Source organism: Poecilia mexicana, unplaced genomic scaffold (genome assembly GCF_051168715.1).
Source record: "Poecilia mexicana isolate PSO_F unplaced genomic scaffold, ASM5116871v1 scaffold_6, whole genome shotgun sequence".
Classification (NCBI taxonomy): Eukaryota; Metazoa; Chordata; class Actinopteri; order Cyprinodontiformes; family Poeciliidae; genus Poecilia; species Poecilia mexicana.
Window position 1 is genome coordinate 24,890,963 of NW_028263375.1, and position 19,068 is coordinate 24,910,030.

Below are 19,068 nucleotides of genomic sequence, written 5' to 3' on the forward strand. Positions count from 1 at the left end.
CCTCAGGTAAATGAGAGTCAGACCAAATCAAGCATGTTAAACCCAATTAAGAAGTGCGACAGAAGAAGTGATGACATAGTTAATGTGTTGAGAGAGAAAAGCACTTCCCGGCGTCGCCTTAACGAGAATCTGTTTTAAATAATGAAAGAGGCCGGCGAGAGGGCGGAGGGGGAGCTGCGCAACAACGACGTGGGTAGAAAGAGCCACGGCTTGATGACGCGCCGGTGGGGGTCAGACGGGTTCAGGCTGATGCGAGGGGCAGGGATGATTGACACCACCGGTTGGGCACCATCACGGAGCGGTGAACGATGAAAGCGCCGTGCTTGGCAGACAATCGAAAAGGAAAAAGACAAACAAAGTGCAACCCTCTCCCCTGCCAGGCCGAGTAAAATGAGATACGGCGTTAATTTGGAGGACGAATCGTGTCTTTGTTGAGGAGAAATATACGTGGTGCTGCTCTCTCAAAAGCCGCAGCATGCCTCATTAGCTGCGTGCACCTCGTTGAGATGAGTGAGCTCAGGAGTGTTGGGTTTTAAGAGCGACGTGTTTATGTTAAGAGAAACCTTGCTGCAGACAGATTTAGGGTTAAAGTCTAACCGTGCTGCAACCCCCCTGAAATGATGCTGAGGCAAGATGCTTAGAAGCCGGGACTAATGGCTTCCTTTCTGACCTGAATCTGATCTTATAGCGCCTCTCGCAAAGGCAGCTGGAGAGCGGCAGAGCAAGTGTGTGGGAGTTTGTGACAAGCGAGTTCTCAAATGAAGTCCACTTGCACAACGAGAGAAGTCAAATCCACAAAGGAGTAGACACATTCTGCAGCGGTATTTTCTTCTTTATTTGGTGTGTGAAGGAATATTTCTGAGTGCAGAACCTGGAAATCCTTATCACACGACATTTACATTAAATCTTGATCAACTAAACGTTTTGTATTTTGTGTTGTTTTTTTCAAACAGTGATACTGATAATGATATTGATGTTTTGCATCATTGTCCTGCTTTCTAACATGAGTATGCTCAGACTTAACGTCAAAAACTACTTGCCGTATTTTCTGACAAAAATCTAAATTTAAGGCTCCATGAGAGATGGCAAAATGTTCAGGTCCTATTTTTCAAAACTTCTTGGGGATCAGCAACAACAGTGGCTTTCACCTTCGAATCCTTTCATAAACAACATTTTTGCTCGTCTCCTTCGTGCTTTTGAATAATGAACACAAAACCGGCCCTCTGGTGTTTCGTAGTGATTTTCGTTTGTGACCTCTGTGTGTTCTTGGACACTGGCAATGAGTAACGGCTGCCAAAGTGGTTTACTTTGTTCCAATCACTTAGAAATGGCTTTGTAATCCTTTCCCCACTGACTGATGTAATTGACTTTGTTTCTCATCTGTTCACGGATTTCTTTACATCAGGACATTTGTTGCTTTCAGCCCAATCTGTGTCATCAGACAGGTTCTGTTTAAGCCATATCTTCTTTCCAGCATCAGTCAAGGATTGAACTCAGCTTTCTGAGACAAAGGGGGGGGAATTACTTTTTCAGACAGCCAGGTAGTTTCAAGTTGCTTTTCCACCATAATAAATGAGCTCATCATCTGAAAAAGTCTCAGGTTTGACTTTGTTAGGTATTAAAATTTGTAAGGTGATTTTAAATGTTTAGGTTGGATATAAAAAGCAAACAGAACAAATCTGACAGGGAGCAAATAGTTCTTCACAGCACTACAAGGGCTTTAATTTAACAAGCCCTGGATCAGACAGAGTTAAACTTGCCACTGGCATACAGAGTATCTAAAGGTTTCAGCAAGTCAAATAAAGAAAAGACATGTTTAATGCCAACATGAATCAAATTTAAGACCAAAAAAGTGTAAATATAGGTTATGGCTGAGGAAACTTCCTGGATTACAATCAGGCATACCAATAACTGTGAATTCAGCTTCATGCTTCTCACACTGCATATCACTCTCTACAGCCTTAAGGCCCCATAGTGATCAGGCTAAAAGTTTTTTTGTTTTGTTTTGGGGGTTTTTGCATCTAGTCTTGGATGGGTTGGCAGCATCAGTCAGCCAGTGGCAAAAATGAATGTCGTCCAGCCAACTGCAGATAAATTTACACGACACAGGCACAAAGCTAGCTAGCTATAGCAAGTGTATATTAGTGTTGAGAATAAATAATTCTGTGTTTTCCTTCTATCTCTTTTCACTAGTTGCTAAGCTACAGCTAAGCTAAACCTAAAGGAAATCACATGTTAGGAAATGCAAATGAGAGCTGGGGTAAGGGATGACGCACTCGGGAGCGCCCTCTTTGGGGCGTAGCTCAGAGAGACAAATGATTGGGAACCTCCTGTGGGATGCAATTTTTTGACTGTTAGCTCTTAGAGGTAGCAGGTCATAATGGACCAGCTGTATTCATGAATTCAACTTTTCTGTAACCTCATACATAAAGACGTCAGCATGGAGAACAGATAATTCTCCACACTAGTAAGAGCTTCCTCAACCACAAAATGCACAGAATGCAATGAAGACATCAGCGTGCGACTCAAACTTTTGCCTGGCAGAAAAGTCCCGCGAGAAAAAAAAGACTACATTAAATATTCCTACCATAACAGAATTTAAGACCTACCATTAGCACATTTAAGGCCAGCTTACATGTTCATTTAGGAATTTAAGACATCTTAAGGCCTTCATTTTTGACTCACAAATTTAAGACTTTAAAGACACGTGGACACCTTGTGATAAGAATTACGCATCTAGCAAAATTAATAATAGACTTTAATTAGTTTAACAAAAAATATTATTTTTGCTGTTTGAACATTTTAAAATGTGATGGGTTGCAACTGTTGTGAAATGTCGCTCAATGAGATAAAAATGTTAAGGTAGTATTGCCTATTCTTCCCTGAGACTAACGGTTTCTTTTCCTGACAGAGCCGAACCTCGTCTTATGTCACGCATGCAAACGAAGTCGGAGAGCAACAGAAGAAGAACGTGGGAGTTGGTGAGGAGCGAGCTCTGAAAAGAAGTCGGCTGGCACTACGTGTGAAGTCAAATCTGCAAAGAAATACTATGCAACCATACATTCTGTATTATTGTATTTTTATGTAAGGTCTGATCTTATATATATATATATACACACACACATATATATATATATATATAAGGCTAAGAATAAGAATATAAGCAATTATAAACCTCAGAGTAAGGTAATTAGACTGTATAAACAACATGTAAGCTGGACATTGATCCAGACACTGGCAGTTTTTTTCTAACATTTTACAAAAACATTTTTTTTATTTAGAAAAACTATTCCATGGTGTGAAAGGATAATATCCACTGAAATCCATTTGTAATGAGAGTGGAATTGAGAGAATATGAGATGCAGACTGCTGCTGTGAAGAGGCTAATAAGAGTTCATTGCTCAGCTCAAAGACTTTTGGAAAAGAAAAAAAAAGAAAAAACCCGACCCTCTTTGTAGCAATGTGATGAAACAGAATTATTTATCCCCACAGCCAGAACGCATGAGCGCTAAAAGTTATGGACATTTATGGAGACGCTGCCGAGCGTGCGCCTCATTTTGGGCCTATAACATTTAACACTTCGCTCCTCTTCACTTTGCTTAGAGCGGCAGCGTGTCGCACCACAAATAGGAAGTACTTTTCATCGCGCACAGCCAGATTCACTGGCTCACGTCTGTGTGACTGCTGGCCATCTGTGTTTTGAAGCCAGCTTGTGAATAATTGATTGGTCCGCGTATATGCCGGAAGGACGGACTCATCTCGAGGGACATGTTAGGATGTAGCTTAGCAACACGGTGGAGCCCCGGTCAATTGTCAGGCAGCCCTGGTGGAGGCGTTGTGTTTGCTCTCTGGATCTGCTTGTGGAGGCTGTTCTGCTCTGATCTGGAGTGTGTGTGTGCGTGTGTGCCCGAGCTGTAGCGTCCGTGCTTTCGTAAGTGTAGGAAGGTGCAGAGGTTAAGAGTACTCCACTTACGCAGGCACTCCTTGCAGCAGGCTCCCTTCACGTAGGCAGGAGTCGTGCCTGCCGGGCACTGAGGGGGAGGGCAGGAGATGGCCTCGCATTGCACCGTGCCGTTCTGCAGGAGACACAAAAATCACGTTGTTTGAACGGTGACCAAACAACCACAGCCCCCATCAAACTCCCCGTGTCGACTTCTTAAAATATACAGCGCTGCGCGCCAGTGTGCAAACCCTGCCTGGTTGCATCGCCTCCAAGCAGCCTCCCTTGTTCCTGCTGTGGAAGAGCAACCTAACAGAATGATGCTGACACTACCACATTTCACGGTACGGATGGCTGCTACAGGGTGACGAGAATCTGAGCAGTGTTTTTGAACGTGAGCAAAAATATTCAACTCGTGGCTTTTGATTTGACTTTGCTTGAAGAGAGAACCGTCTTCCATATGTGTGTTGTAGCCAGCTACAAACCAACCACAGCAGCCTTCTTTAGATTAAATTACAAAAAGGTGAACTCTATTTACTGACTGACTTCTGGGAGAAAATTGGTACAGATTTCATTTAAGGGTATCAGAGTAAATTAAATTGGTTCTAGTGAAAGTATCTTGGTGCACTTGAAATAAGACAAAACTAGTTTTACAAGTGACTTTTCAGCAACAAACAGGAGATTGGTTCAAGCTAATAATAATAATGAACAAGTACTAGTAATAAGTGCCAGTTGAACAACACATTTTAACTCCACTTGGACTTGATCTTGTTCAACTGGCAGATTATTTCACTAATAACTAGTAATTTTTCATCAATATTAAGGATTTATTGACCTAAAACAAGTTCCCGTATTTCGCTGAAAAGTTAGTTATAAGTTGGTTTCATCTTATTTCAAGTGTACTAAGGTATTTCCTTAGTACACTTGAAATACACTTAGTACACTTGGTCTACTTACTCTGGAAAGTAGACCAAAAATATTTAGTATGATTTTATGTTTCTGCAGTGTGTGAGAAGTTCTTAGAATGAGATAGCAATTGCTTTGCCTACTTCACGAACTGCGTCGTGATGACCTTTTCCACATAAGATCCCGATAAAAACTCAGAACCAACTCTGAACTGAGGAAGGAACTGACTGTATGAAGGAGCTGGAGGAGGCTTCAGCCAATCAAAAAGTTGTTGCGCTCGCAACAACTTTGCTCACTTTAATCTACCAGATTTGAGATAAAACTGCTCAACTTTAAGCTTCCTATTTCCCATGAGTTATTTTGATTCATGTGGGTTAATGCCTTGCAAACAGCTGCACAATGCTATTCCCAAACCCATTCATGAGAACAGCATGAGTAATTCAAAACAACCTGGTTGCTTTGATGAAACCCACACATCCTTAAAGCAAGTCTGCAGTGGCGTTCACAAATACCGCATGCTGTTTTAACTAACCTAAATAAATTGGCATTTGAGCATTTCTTAGCAGGAAGATAATGTGAATTGGGTTGTTAAACTGTTCTGCTGCGACGGAGTCCTCCACATAAAGATCAGCAAACAACAGGGAGAGGATCAAACATTTACCTGATAAGACAATTTCAGTGGGTCTCCAAGCTGGTTCTCAAACCAGTTATTGTACAGAACCAGTAAAGAACTGGCCCATATTGTTGGTTTAGCAATGGAATAAGGTTGGACAACCATTTTAAAGTTCTACAGCAAAGCCTGAACCCTTGATTCTTTTGAACACCAGAGTTCAGCACAATAAGCACACTTTAGTTAAAAGAAAAATACCGTATTTTCCGGACTATGGAGCACACCATACCATAAGCCGCAGCTACAAATTAAAAAGAAAGAAAGAAAACTGGAAATGTACATATATAAGCCGCTGGGATCTCCGCCGCTCTCAGTTTTCCATAAGGACCCAGCAGAGGGCTGCGTCCTAATAAAACTGCTGGATTTATTAAGGAGCAGTCCTTCTCTCCAAAGCCGGACCATAGGTTCGTTCACGCCGAGTTTACGTGCAGCGGCTCTATTTCCTTCCTGTACTGCCAGATCGCTAACCTTCAACTTAAAAGCTGCATCATATGAGTTTGAAAACATTTCTTCGTCGTACCTGCTGCTAGCATGTGCTTGTTCTAAATCGGGGGTGTCCAATTTTGACTTCCAATGATTCACTTCCTGCTAAAGCGCCCCCTGGTGGTTGAATAAAAATCCCCAGAAAAGCCGCACCGGGCTGTAAGCGCATGGTTCAAAGCGGGGAAAAAAGTAGCGACTTATAGTCCGAAAAAATACGGTAAATAAATAACTGGTTTGTGAAAGCTATATTTTCTCAGTGCATGCAACACATTCCAGTGGCGTCTACTTTCTGGCTGCTATGCCTGTAATTAACATCGTTTTCACGGCTGAGAGCTCTGTGACAGCAACATCTATGAACCTGATCCACATAATTGATAACATCTTAATGCCTCACCTTTGAATTTTAAAGGTCACATCTAATTGCTGCACATAAGGTAAGCGCATCCCATCTAATTCCTTAATTGCAGCCGGGTAACGGCAAAAACAGCGTCCCTATAACGAATGTAGCTATTCCATTGGTTGAGTGGGTTGAACAAATCCCTGATGGTAATTATCATCTGTCAGGAGCAATTAGGTGCAGCACATTAAGAGATATGTGATTTCTTTCCTCTGTTTTTTTTCTTTCCTCTCTCATTGCATGTTGGTTACCGGTGCGTGAAGGTATCTGATTGGCTGGATCGAGCAGTTCAGTAGCTCCTCGGTGAGAGCCATGTTTCAAAACGGAGCACGCTGACAAACGGTGAAATCTGCTCGCTGATGTGGAACAGGCCCAATATCTCCAGTCATTTATAATTCTTTACACTTTTTATATGGCAAAGTAAATGCCTGGGAGTATAATAATCCAAAGCGGAGTTGTTTGTGTTCAGCGTGGAGCACCATGGGAAGCAGTTTCATTTTTCTGGGGTTAGAAAATCTCATAATGTACTAAAAATAAATAAATAAATGAATAAAAAATGGCAATACAAGCAAATGACAGCAATTTGCAGCAGTTCAACATCCAATCGTCTATCCAACTCCAACATTTGCGAACTCAATCAAACATAAACGTAAAAAGCTAAGTCGTACATTTATAGCAGTGAACATGTGTGCGTCACATATGGATAACTGAGCTGTGTGCTCAGACAACAGCAACACAGACATGATTAAAAATGCATGTTCCCACACGCACACAAACCTCACGCTCTCGCACCTAATTACAGTGTTTATTTGATTACTCACTCAGACATTCGTAAACATAAGAACCAGCCGTAATAAGCAAATAATTTTTGATTATATTCATTCTTTTACACACAGGGAGATTAAATTTGAGTTTTTCTCTCTCTCCCTCTCACTCACACACACACACACACGCACACACACACAGACATGCACACACACGCACGCACGTCAAGGTGTGAAGTCCCACCGTGCACGTGCAGTTCCTGCAGCCATCTGTCCAGCCCTCGTCCTCCCTGTAGACGACCCCCTTGACGCTGCAGGTTCTCTCACAATAGCAGCCGTCCAGCCCGTTCATCTTCTCCTCGGCCCTGGACAGCTGCTCGCCCCGCCCGGAAAGCACGCAGAAACAAAACGTTACGAGCCAAGAACGGAGGATTCCAGTCAGATTCTGTCTGTTTCTATATCCGTACGCAGAAATTGGCGCTTCTGACACCTTTCGCGGAACGGAGGGAGGCAAGCAGCAATCTCCTCGTTTTTTTTTTTGGCAACAGCTTTGCACCGGACATTTACTTTATTTCTCACCAGGATTTACTAAGCAGATTGAACTGTGTGAATAATATCTATGTGAAAGCAATTTGCTGCTTGTTTTTGTTTTAATGTCAATTCTTAAGGCCAAAAATACATCAGGTGCAGTGACGTGATCATTGAGAGATTTTTTTTTACTTTTTTTTTTTTTTGCATTTTTGATTAACCGAGAGATCCAGCTCCTCTGAACTTTATAATGATTTGTCTGACTAAAGACATCAGAATGGTATATTTACATCAGAAAGTGAAACTGTAGATTGTTAAAGCCATTCATCTGAAAATAATAATAAATTAATTAACTTTAAAAAAAATGTCAAAAATGTGACAAACACATTTGGTGATGTAGACTACACAAAAATGCCATAAAAATTGTATATAATTATTTTCTGATGATTTCACGTAAGTGAAGGTTCATTGGGTTTTTTTGCGGGGTGCAGCGGTTTGCCTGCTCACCTCCCTCTCACCAGAGTCCCTTGTCTCATTATCAGGGATGTGTAAGTCTGATGGATCGTCTCTATCCTTAATTTATTTAACATCTGTTTATCGACCGTTGCTGTTGAAGCATCTGCTGGTGTTTCCACAATAATAACACTTGTATTCTCTCTCTCTCTTTCAAAAAGCGATCACAATTTTAAAGACAACTTAAAGAGAAAATAAATGAATTCTACATTTTCTGCCATGTTTTTGATTTTTTGGAAAGCCAAAACAACATCAGGTAGGTTTGTTTTGTTTCTTTCCTTTTTGTTTCCCAGATAGTATTTTTTGTGCACTTGGCATGATTCAAACAGCTCTGGTCTTTGAGAATGCACAGCTTTTAGCTCTGGCTGTAATATATCGAGATATACGCAACTGTCAGCAGGCCAGTTAAATGTTTTTGCAACTAAATTGAGAATTTAAAAAAATGTGAAAGCTCAGGTTTGCCTAAAAAAGTAGCATCTGCAATTGCCTCCATAAATCTGCTCATCAGTATTTGCATCAGAAGTCAAGCTACTTCAACAAGAAGCTCTGTTCTAACTTAGGATTATATCTCTAACAGTCTTTTCCACTGATAGAAGAACATTCACAAGTTGATACTTTCTGTTTTGCTTCGTTTATTTATTTATTTTTTTGGCAGTTGCAACACTTTGATCCACACCTATAATTATACTCGCTTTGTTAAAAGACTACACACTCATCTTTTCCAGCAGGATTAAATGTCAAACAGAAACGTGTCACATTACCTTGCTGGATGTTTTCGCCAGGATGTCCTGCAGCTCCATGATTTTCTGCACAAGTCCATGGAAGTCATTGCAGGTTGGACATGCTGGGTCACAAAATACGACACAGAACAATTTTAGACCATATATTCAAATACATTAACTGTACTTTTTTTTTCATTAAATAATCACAAAGCAGAAATAAAAAACTTTCTTCTGTTTTTGTCTGAAAGCTTCTTAATATGGAAAAGAAAATCATTTGAATAAAACACCTGAACTGTGTAAACAAATTTAAAAGTACAAGCATCACAGATCCAGCGTGAGAAGCAATTTCAACGTGATATGTAAATTATACATATGTGGATATTTGTGCAGAATGAGGATACCCTAAATGTATTATCTGCTGGTGCATTTTGTACAGTTTCACAGAGCGTAAACCAGCTGAAGCGACAAGTTTCTCTTTGTCTCTTGATAGCAGTTGGAACCATTGAAGAAAAAAAAAAGAAAACATTATCAAAGTTTTATACAACAGGTACCAAGGTTTAAACCAGAAAATAATACAACAGTCAAGTCTCACTAAGTGTAAATTAAATGAGTTGTTATCCTAATAAAATACATTTTCTATAACAAGATGAGAAAGACTTACTTCTGTTCAGATCTGGACACTGTGAGATGTATCCCTGCGGCATCACCAGGATCTCTACGTCCTGCATCACTCCCTGCATGCAGACATACAAGCAGCGTTTTCATTAGCTTTCAGTGAACAGAGAGACTGTAAAACTTAGATAACAGAGGTTAATGCTAAGAACCTGATAAAGCTTTCTAAGTAGGCACGGGCCAGTTTCTGGTTTCATGATATTAACACCTTCAAAAGGTTTCTGTTCGTGCAGTTTAAATCCCCTTTGAGCTTTTTCTGGGTTCATAGAGTAGCCTTACTATCCCCCTTTTTCTTTGCGCTGTTAGCTAGCTGCGTTTGATGGCTACATAAAGGTAAACTCCCTGGATTTATTAGAAATGAGGTTGACTTAGCTGCTTAAAACTTAAAAAAAATGCTAGCTATTACTCTTTTTAAGGTAACACTGTTTAAAAACAAGTATTTGTGACAAGGTATGAAAGTTAGCACCTGTTTCAGTAAAACACACGGCTAACTGCAGGCTGGCTAGCAGGGCATATAGCACCACTAATTGAGTAGCTAGCCTCAGTGCACAATTCAGTGCAATTCTGGAACAAGTTTTTAAGGTAACACTCTTTAAAAACAAGTATTTGTGACAAGGTATATGAAAGTTAGCATCTGTTTTAGCAAAACAAAGAGCTGCAGGCTGGCTAGCAGGGCGCATAGCTGAGTAGCTAACATTCAGTGCAATTCTGGAACAAAGCCTGTTAAGTTAAGAGGCCACAGAAGATCTGTAGCCTTAAAGGAAAATATCCAGACACTATTCATTCAGCCTGACTAAGCTTGGGTCATTTTGAAGAGGAAAGGGCAAAAACTTCAGACTCTGAGTGTGCCAAGCTGAAAGAGGCATAACCTAAAAGACTTGCAGATGTAATTGCTTCAGGAGACGCTTCTCCAAAGCATTGTGGCAGCAGAGCTGATGTCAAATATACATTTCATAGATGGAATTCATTTTTTTTCTTAAATCTGATTTTTTTTTTGTCCCTCCGCCCCCACCCACCACACATTTATGCATCTTTTGTAGGTCTTTCACATAAAATCCAAGCATTAACCTTGCAAAATAAGATTGCTAAACTGTTGAAATCTTAAATAGGTGCATGAAAATAAAATCACTTAACTCCAGCTAAAGAAACAAGGTGCAAAAAAAAACATTAAGTCAGCCATGACTCAATAAAAACCTGTTTACTGAACGGATCTCTGGAATTAAACAAGCTAAAAGAAGGAAAAGGCAGTGAATCTGAGAGCGAGCAAAACCATATTTATCAGTCTGAGCGTAACCTATCTCCTTGGCTGTTGAATCATCTCATATATGGAGAACAGGAGGAAGTTAGGTTAAAAAAACAATTAGATTGTATGTGAACTTGCTAGTTTTGTATGGTGTTTTCTCACATGCATGAACATTAGGCTCAGAGACTCGGCGTGATGCATAAGACCCAAACTGATAGCCTTTTGTTCTCTGTCCACACCCCAGCCACCCCTTAAACGTACACATCTAAACACAGATACTCAGTTGCCATGGCAACCTGGCACAGTACACTCCTCGAGAGCGTTTATTACCCCTACAGAAGTGGAGCAGCACAACTTAGGAGAAATTGTTTTTTAAATTGTCTTGCCACTTCAATTTGCTGGCCGTAAATTTAAAATCCAGCCGAAATGACGCGCCGATTTTTCACGAGCGAGTGCTAAAAATGAAAAAGAAAAAAAAGAAACGGAAGCAGATAGGGGATCAAAATTGTAATGAAACCACGAAAAAAAAAAGTACATTTGTTGTGGCCACGGTGCAAATTTCATAACCTCCAGCCGCTGTGATGAATTCTGCCTTGAACGACAACATGCAATAGAGTCACAGTGAAGCGTTTAACCAACTAATGTGACAAATTTGTGAGTGAGGTTGAGTAACCGGGTGGATTTATATGAAATCTGTCACATTTTATTGGATCATTTTGGGAGAGCAGAAAGGAAAAGAGCCGTCAGGTGTCTAATAAATGAACTGATGTATGAAAAATCAACCTCCTGGGATATTCTACCGAGCGCTAACGGTAAATGGAAAAATTACATTAAGCATACAGAGAGGAAAAGAGGAATATTTAACTGTTTTAAATATTTATTTTTTCATTTTTAGCGCCATTTAAAACGTAAAAGAACAATTAACCTAAGAAGAAAATCCCCGACCCATTCAGCATTACGATTGCTGTAATTTTAATTCTCCGTAACTGTTCATCTGCTTGGACATTTAAGACAATGAGGAGCAATCAACCACTTTCTAAACTGATGTGAAAAAAGACGCCATCTGTAGCGAGACAAACTGATTTCAGAGGCTCACAAGGCGCACATGGTCCTGATTAAACTTTTTTTTTTTAATAAAAACATAAAAGTTTATTTCATGGCATCTGATGCCATGAAATAAACTTTTATTCACACTTAATGCTCTACAGATTCTGCACAACTGAAATGAAATGAAAATGAAATTGGAAACTTATTCAGTTTTGCCTTCCATTCTAAATATTAGTCAGCTTGTCTTATCTGTGATAATTGATCTCTGGAGAGAAGGGTTCAAATTGAGCAAACGTCACATCCAGGCATCAGTGCAACTGGGTGAATGTAAGAAGCACTGTAAACATTCTGCCTTCTTTCTATTACTTATTATTTCATATTCAAATTCACAAATTCTTTATTGAGCCCAAAGGGAAATTAAATGTTGTCAATTCAGATCCTACAAAGTGTTATTATTTATGTGATGAGAAAGGGTAATGTCTTAATGTTGATTAAAGTGACAGAGTGCTATACTGTTTTAAAACAAATTCAAAATTATTAAAGCCTTTCCAAATCCAGCATCTTGACAGAAACAGGATGTAAGGTTATAGGGATGAAACAGAAACTTTGCTGTGCTCAGTTCAGCCTTCCTGTTATTTGCTGAAGGTCTTGTACTCGCTCTCTCCTTCAGAAGACAAATCTCAACATATCACAAAAAAAAGGTTTCCTTTTAATTACCTGATTTTATTTTGAAAAAAAAAAAATTAATGCCAAAAATATCTAATCTTATTGACAACATTTACACCTAATATCTATGTTGTTATCACAATCTGGCAGCACAAGAGTGATAAAAAAAAAAGTTTATAATTTCATCATCAGCACTCACATTCTCGGTGCCTCATTAGTTATTTTCTCATCACATGCATGCCGTCCATACGTCACATGCCGTGCTAGCAACTAATCAAGACGCACAAAATCAAAGAGGGACGCTGCTGGATGAGATCTGTGGCCGAAACCCATTAACACGGTGAAAATAAGCAATGGGTGAAGTACTCACAGGTACGTATATGCACAAGATCACCACACACAGAGCTGGTCAGAAGCAGACTGACTTTAATAGTAACACCTGGAGGTAGAGTGATATTTCTGCACTGAAGCGTCTCCCCAGGTGAGACATTCTGAAGCACATCGCTGTACGTAAATGGTGATGTACTGTTTGTCTCCGACTGGAAAACAGAACCGTAGATTCTGGGCTTAATGAGCACAGTCCACAGGCTATTTAATGATCTCTCTCCCAAATCAGCATTGTGGGAGTTGCTGAGATAATTGTGCTGGGCTTTGCTGCAGACCAAGGAAAAGAGAACAAACAATGATGAAAATAACAATAATAAAAAAAATCTCTATTTTAATAGAGTGAGTCAAACAACCCCTTCAAATTAAAATGGCAAGCCTTGAGAAATCCATGCAATTAAATCCCAGAGCCGTAATAAATAACCCCAAATGAGACAAATGCAGAATGAGAAGACGAACCAAAATTGGGTTTGGGGAGGAAAGATAGCGCCCGAAGCTGCCAGCTAATATGACAGATCAAGACGGGCATCAGCATTAATATATTCTGGGGTGGGGGGAGAAGTGCTGACCTTGAAGAAGCCGTGAGCAGAGTTTCTCTGTCCGAGCCAGAAGGAAGTATCCTCAGGAATGTCCATAAATGGCGCCTCCACCACCCGTTCATAGATCCTAAAAAAAACCAAAAGCATCACAGACTTAAAGTTGGCATTCTTAAACACACAACTGGTGGCCTTTGCTCTTTTCATGGCATCAGTTTCTCTCCGTGTTGTCGGAGCTGCTCTTTTAAATCCTCCTGTAAACTTTTTCCCCCCGAAGGACAGCGCAAACAGTCACCGTCTCTCCGCAGCGCACATGGTGACGCCGTCTGCTTCCTTTTGCTGTGCCAAGGTAAGCATCGTCACACGCAAGCTGCAACACCCCCAATAAAATTCATACAACAGGTGCGAATATAAAAAGCGGGACAATTCAAGGTCTCCGTAAAATGGAGGAAGTGAGGTCAGCTTAACTGAAACCTTGGCAACTGCCAATTCGCGTGAAACACTTTTGTGGAAATCAGCAGAGGAGGTTTTTTTTTTGTTTTTTTTTATCAGTTTGACTCACTATTACAGGTCAGCGATGCAGGTTCTGTTATTTGGGACGAGCAATAAAAAGATAAGGTTGCAATCCCTCGAAAGCGTTTCGCCTAAATGTAATGAAAGTTGTGTTTAAATGGGGAAAACCACTGCAGACGCAAACTGAGCAGAAACCTCGGATGCTTTATTGTTGGCAGCTGATGTGATGATAAAATATATACGGTTTTCTTATCGTCTCAGCTTCTATGTCTGTGTATGATGGAGTTTTAGGGCTACGAGAAAAAAATGAAATAAGATTATGAGAATGCTCACAATATTACAAGAATGAAGTCATAATGATAATAAAGTCAAAATAATACAAGTATAAAGTCATAATACGCAATGTGTCCTGCTACTGATGATAATGTGATGCAAATGTGTCAACAGATTAAGTATTTCCTTATTTGTAGAACCAATACCAAAGTATTACTTTGTAATGCTTACTTACTTACTTTTACTTATTTGCTTTGTAGTCTCTACATTCCTCATTTCACCGCAGTTGTGAGACTGACTTTTTTGTGTCGTAGTTTTCATAATATTCCGACTTTATTCTAGTGATATTATGATTTTATTCTCACATTACCACGACTTTGTTCTGATAGCATGTCGACTCCATTCTCAAATTTTTATGACTTTATTCTCGTACAAGTTTGCAATATCATCACTTTATACTTGTAATATTTTGTCTTTATTCTTGTAATTTTATGGCTTTATTCTCGTAATTGCATCTGCTTTTATTTTCTTACTCCTACCCTAATACTCTGTCATATTTGTAGCATTAATTCCAATGATTACACTTTCTACGATTTTTTTTCACAAAATTGAGTCGTTTCTGTCAGATGCAAAATGGTTTCTCCAATGAATCATTGTGTTAACATTTCAAGCATAGAAATTACAGCTAAAGTTGATTTAAAAAAAAAAAAATCGCGTATCGTTCATTTCACAATTTCCGACGTTTCATTTTACTTTTACGTCAAAAGTTTGCGGCTGCAGCAAGACGAGGAGTGAAATAGTTCAAGGACGAATGTCTCTGTAAGACCCGGTCGACGAATCCCAAAACTCTTACCTGTTGCAGTCGACGTGTAAAATGATGTGGGAGGCGCTGACGGCCACGGACACTTTGTGCCACTGGTCGTCGGCCAGGCTGTAGGGGAACACCTCGGTGTGGTCCTGGTGGCTTTTGGTGCGGTAATGAAGACGCACCTCGCTGCGCTGGCCACTGCTCTCCAGCTCCAGAAACCTAAAAAATTAAAGTAGCACCAGTCACCCATCATGATAAAAAAAAAAAAAAAAACATCCATCCCCATCCATTATCAGTTAAACGCCTCGATCGTTTGAAAATGTGTCCTCAAATTCCTCAGATCAGCAATAGTATTTTAAATGTAAAGCCACCAGCAGCTATACGGCTGGTAGATGCAACATCAGCAGCGACCAACAATGGAGAGCATCTATGTGTTCGGCTGTTTACATTGGAGTATTAGTATTCGAGGAGAATCCTCTTCTCCCCAGCACTGAGATTTACCAACCACAAGACATTAATGAAAAGAGCTGCCAGCACGCACACACACACACACGCACACACACACACACACGCACACATCACCTCTGCTTTTAAAGGCAGACTTAGTTAAAGAAAAGTTGCTTCCTGGAAACGCATTCAAAGTAAAAAAAAAAGAAAAAGAAAGAAAGATGCTCATGAAAGAGTAGCAATAGAACTGATTTATCTGCAAACCACATCTAATAGATTTACTCTCCCCTAGCCATGCATGCACATTAATCCTGGCTCTGGAAGTGCACTCGCTTACACTTCTGATGCTGAATTAGTCCTTGTCACATTTCCAAATGAAACCACGCAGCGCTGCTTTGTAGAATCTGAGCGGCCGGGAAAGCTAATCAGCGGTGGGGGAAAGTCATTAACATCCCTGGGAGCTCTTTGCTCAGGACTGACTTTAATGTACAAACTGTTCAATCAGTGCATTATGTGAAAGTCAGATTGCTGTTCTGATCGTCCAACGGCTCAGCTAGCACAAACTAATAGAAGCATTGGCATACCAGGTGCAGACGGGGTCTGCGGCTCGCGATTACAAACTCCGTGCTTGCAGCGCCTGTGGACGATGACGAATACATCAGCATTTAAATGGAGCTGCTGCGTTTGTTTAGCTAGTGTGTGAAACACATAGATGCTAACTGATTGCAGACGTTCAACCTGTTGATATGACTAAATGAGATGTTTTACATTTTGAATGCAACTGCAATTAAGGTCAATTACTTGAATTTATCACAAGTATGTCGCATTTTGGCTACTGTTCAATCATCTACCTCACTAAACTCTTCTTGATCACATGTAATACGTCTTTTCTTAAGTGCACCAGTCCCTCCTGAAGCAAGATCCACACAGCAACCCAAGTTAGGAGTGTGTTCTCAGTCCTCTACATGGACCAGTGGTCATTCTGACCACAGGACGCGTTTTATGAAAAAATAAGGTTGAAGTTTATTTGAAATACTGTAGATGGATTTTTAATGTTGGGTTTGGAGAAATTGCTTCTTCCTCTCAAAGCAACCGTTCATTCCTGCATTTTCTTTTTACCATTTAAACCTCAAATTTTTAGTTTTGTGTGCTCCTGACCGTGGAAGCGAACGTCAGCAGAACTGGTAGAGGATTTAAAGAAATCAGTCACTGTACGGCTATAAGTGACTGTCAAATGTCTTCTTAACATGTATGTGCATATATCTGCTTTCAACTAGAATGGTAAAACCCTACTTCACAGCTCCACATATACATAACTAATTAACACTCACACACATCTGAAAAGATTTACAAAGCTGTTCTTATGTATTCCTGCATTGAAATCAAAGTGCGAGGGATAAAAAGCTTGTTGGTTTTTACCTGTGCTCAGAATGATGGATGGAGAGAACGACTCCTGAGTTGAGATGATCCTGCTTGAGGGTCGCCAGCACAGTGAACTCATTCTTGCCTTTAAGCTTCTGGACCATCCGTTTAGAAACCGCAGCAGGAGCTTTTACCTCCCTGGAGGTTCCTGGAGTGAGAACAGAAAGATTAAAAAAAAAAAAAAACATTTAAAAAGAGACAAATTTAGAGAGATTGGTCTTTAATGAGTACTGACTCATTTCTCTTTAAAACGATGAAGACTAGAAAATATGGCAACTAAGTAAGGCAGGTGTGTGTTGACCTTTGTAAATCAGGAAGTTGCTGAATGAATCTAGCTCTGTTTTCGATAAGACTAAGCAGCACAGCTCTTCCCATGAGGCTTTCGTAGCGGCTGATTTTTATATATATACACACACAGTTCCATTACAAATAGCTTAGCAACACATTTTTAGGAAAGATAAAAATTATAATAGTAAATAGCTTTAATTCTGTTGTTGCTTCAGGTTTACCAGACTTTCTCCAATCTTTTTCTAACATCTTGTAGAGCTGCAACGCTGATCCGTTCGCAAACTGGACTTCGTTAATCAACACGTTGTTTTTAGATAGGAAAGCAAATGATTGCCCCACATGTGATCCATGATACTCCTGTGTTTACTGCTGGAAACAATTAGGACTTAAACTTAAAATCCTTTTCAGGAAGTGACCGTATCACAACAGAAGATTCCTGATAAAAAATAAAAAAAACACCCTAAAAAATCTGAAACACAAACATAGTCTCTGCAACTTTTGTGCGTTAAATTGATATTTTAAGAGTTTGCCTCAGAGAAAAGTCACAGATAAAGTCTGTCTGACTCAGACTCAAACTCATATCAGTTCATTACTCTGCAAAGCATCAAACTAGACCCTACTGTCCAGCAGAATATCGAGCAGAGATATGCAAGACAAGTAAATGTCACACTTTTTTTAAATTCTTCATTTCTTTAGCTAATGGAACATGCTGTTCAAGGTATTAGTATTACTTTTTAATGATTCAGAGCTAAAATATCCCTTATTTCAGAAAATATATCCTATTATATAAATATCTAAGCCTTTTTTTACTGTATTTAAGGGAGTCAGACAAGTTGCAGTATATTCTCCTGGACTTTTCAGCTTGTACGTCCCAGTCAAGCCGAGTTATTGTAAGCGCTAAGTAACTGCTAGTTACACAAAGTGTGACAATTGGCTTAACACTAAAAAAAAAATCAGCGTTGTTGTTCCTTAGTGTTGGCACGACTAAAGGAGAATCAGAAGCTACATTTCCCATAATTTTATTTAGCAGGCTAAGTATCGGACGAGGTGAGCAAAGTGAAATTTCTTAGGTCGTGTATCCAGAAGTGATCTCTGTGAAGATGATGATGATGTGAAGAGACAGTGCCGCAAGATGAACGAGCAAGCTTTTTAAATTTTACATGTGCACAGATGATTTTAAAGTTGAATAAGTCAAGAAATTCGATACCAAGAACTATGAGAGAAAATGTTAAACTTCTGTAAACATTGGAATCAATTTTGCCAGTTCATATAAGTCTCCTAGAGAACTCTGCATAGCTTGTGGCACATTTGTGCAATCGGCCTCTAAAATATCCAAGATGAACCGATAGAAGAAATACAAGAAATATAGCCCACTGAAAAAAGATTAGCTTGAAACGTTGCGCTGCCAGACATCATTTAGCACCAGAATGGACTTGTAAATCACCCAACAAAGCTTCATTTTCTTTGCTCCTCAGGTCCGCAGTAACATAGACTTGCAGACAATTTAAGAGCCGCTTCGGGATCTGAGTGTATCCCACATTTACATGCATCCGAAAATTAGAGTAAAAATGTCCGCACACCCGTTGTTCTGCTGTGTTCACCTGTGATAAATGAGAGCCTTTGGTGAGAAATGCACTCACTATTCCTGGACTGCAATTGTTTTTACAAGCTTTGCCATTTTAGCGATGCTCTGGCACGTCAACGGCCACGATCCACTTGACCTTGGCTTGAGTGAAACAGGCCTTTTTATACGCACCAGTTTCTCTTACAACCAGTGTGACAATGGTCTGTCCGAATATTCTCTTCCCAACTATCGACTGCCTCCTCGGTTATTTGTAAGACCTGA

General features: G+C 39.9%; 1 protein-coding gene across 1 annotated transcript in view; it reads right to left on the bottom strand.

Moving 5' to 3' along the window:
• The window catches only part of nell2a (neural EGFL like 2a), a 97,987-nt gene that overhangs the window by 63,593 nt on the left and 15,326 nt on the right, over positions 1-19,068 (bottom strand). The window contains exons 3-9 of the mRNA XM_088006476.1: positions 16,932-17,082; positions 15,111-15,284; positions 13,505-13,601; positions 9,585-9,657; positions 8,963-9,045; positions 7,405-7,533; positions 3,974-4,076 (exon numbers count right to left, since the gene is read on the bottom strand). Coding sequence (XP_087862602.1) covers positions 3,974-4,076; positions 7,405-7,533; positions 8,963-9,045; positions 9,585-9,657; positions 13,505-13,601; positions 15,111-15,284; positions 16,932-17,082 — 810 coding nt within the window. The remainder of the gene's footprint in view (positions 1-3,973; positions 4,077-7,404; positions 7,534-8,962; positions 9,046-9,584; positions 9,658-13,504; positions 13,602-15,110; positions 15,285-16,931; positions 17,083-19,068) is intronic.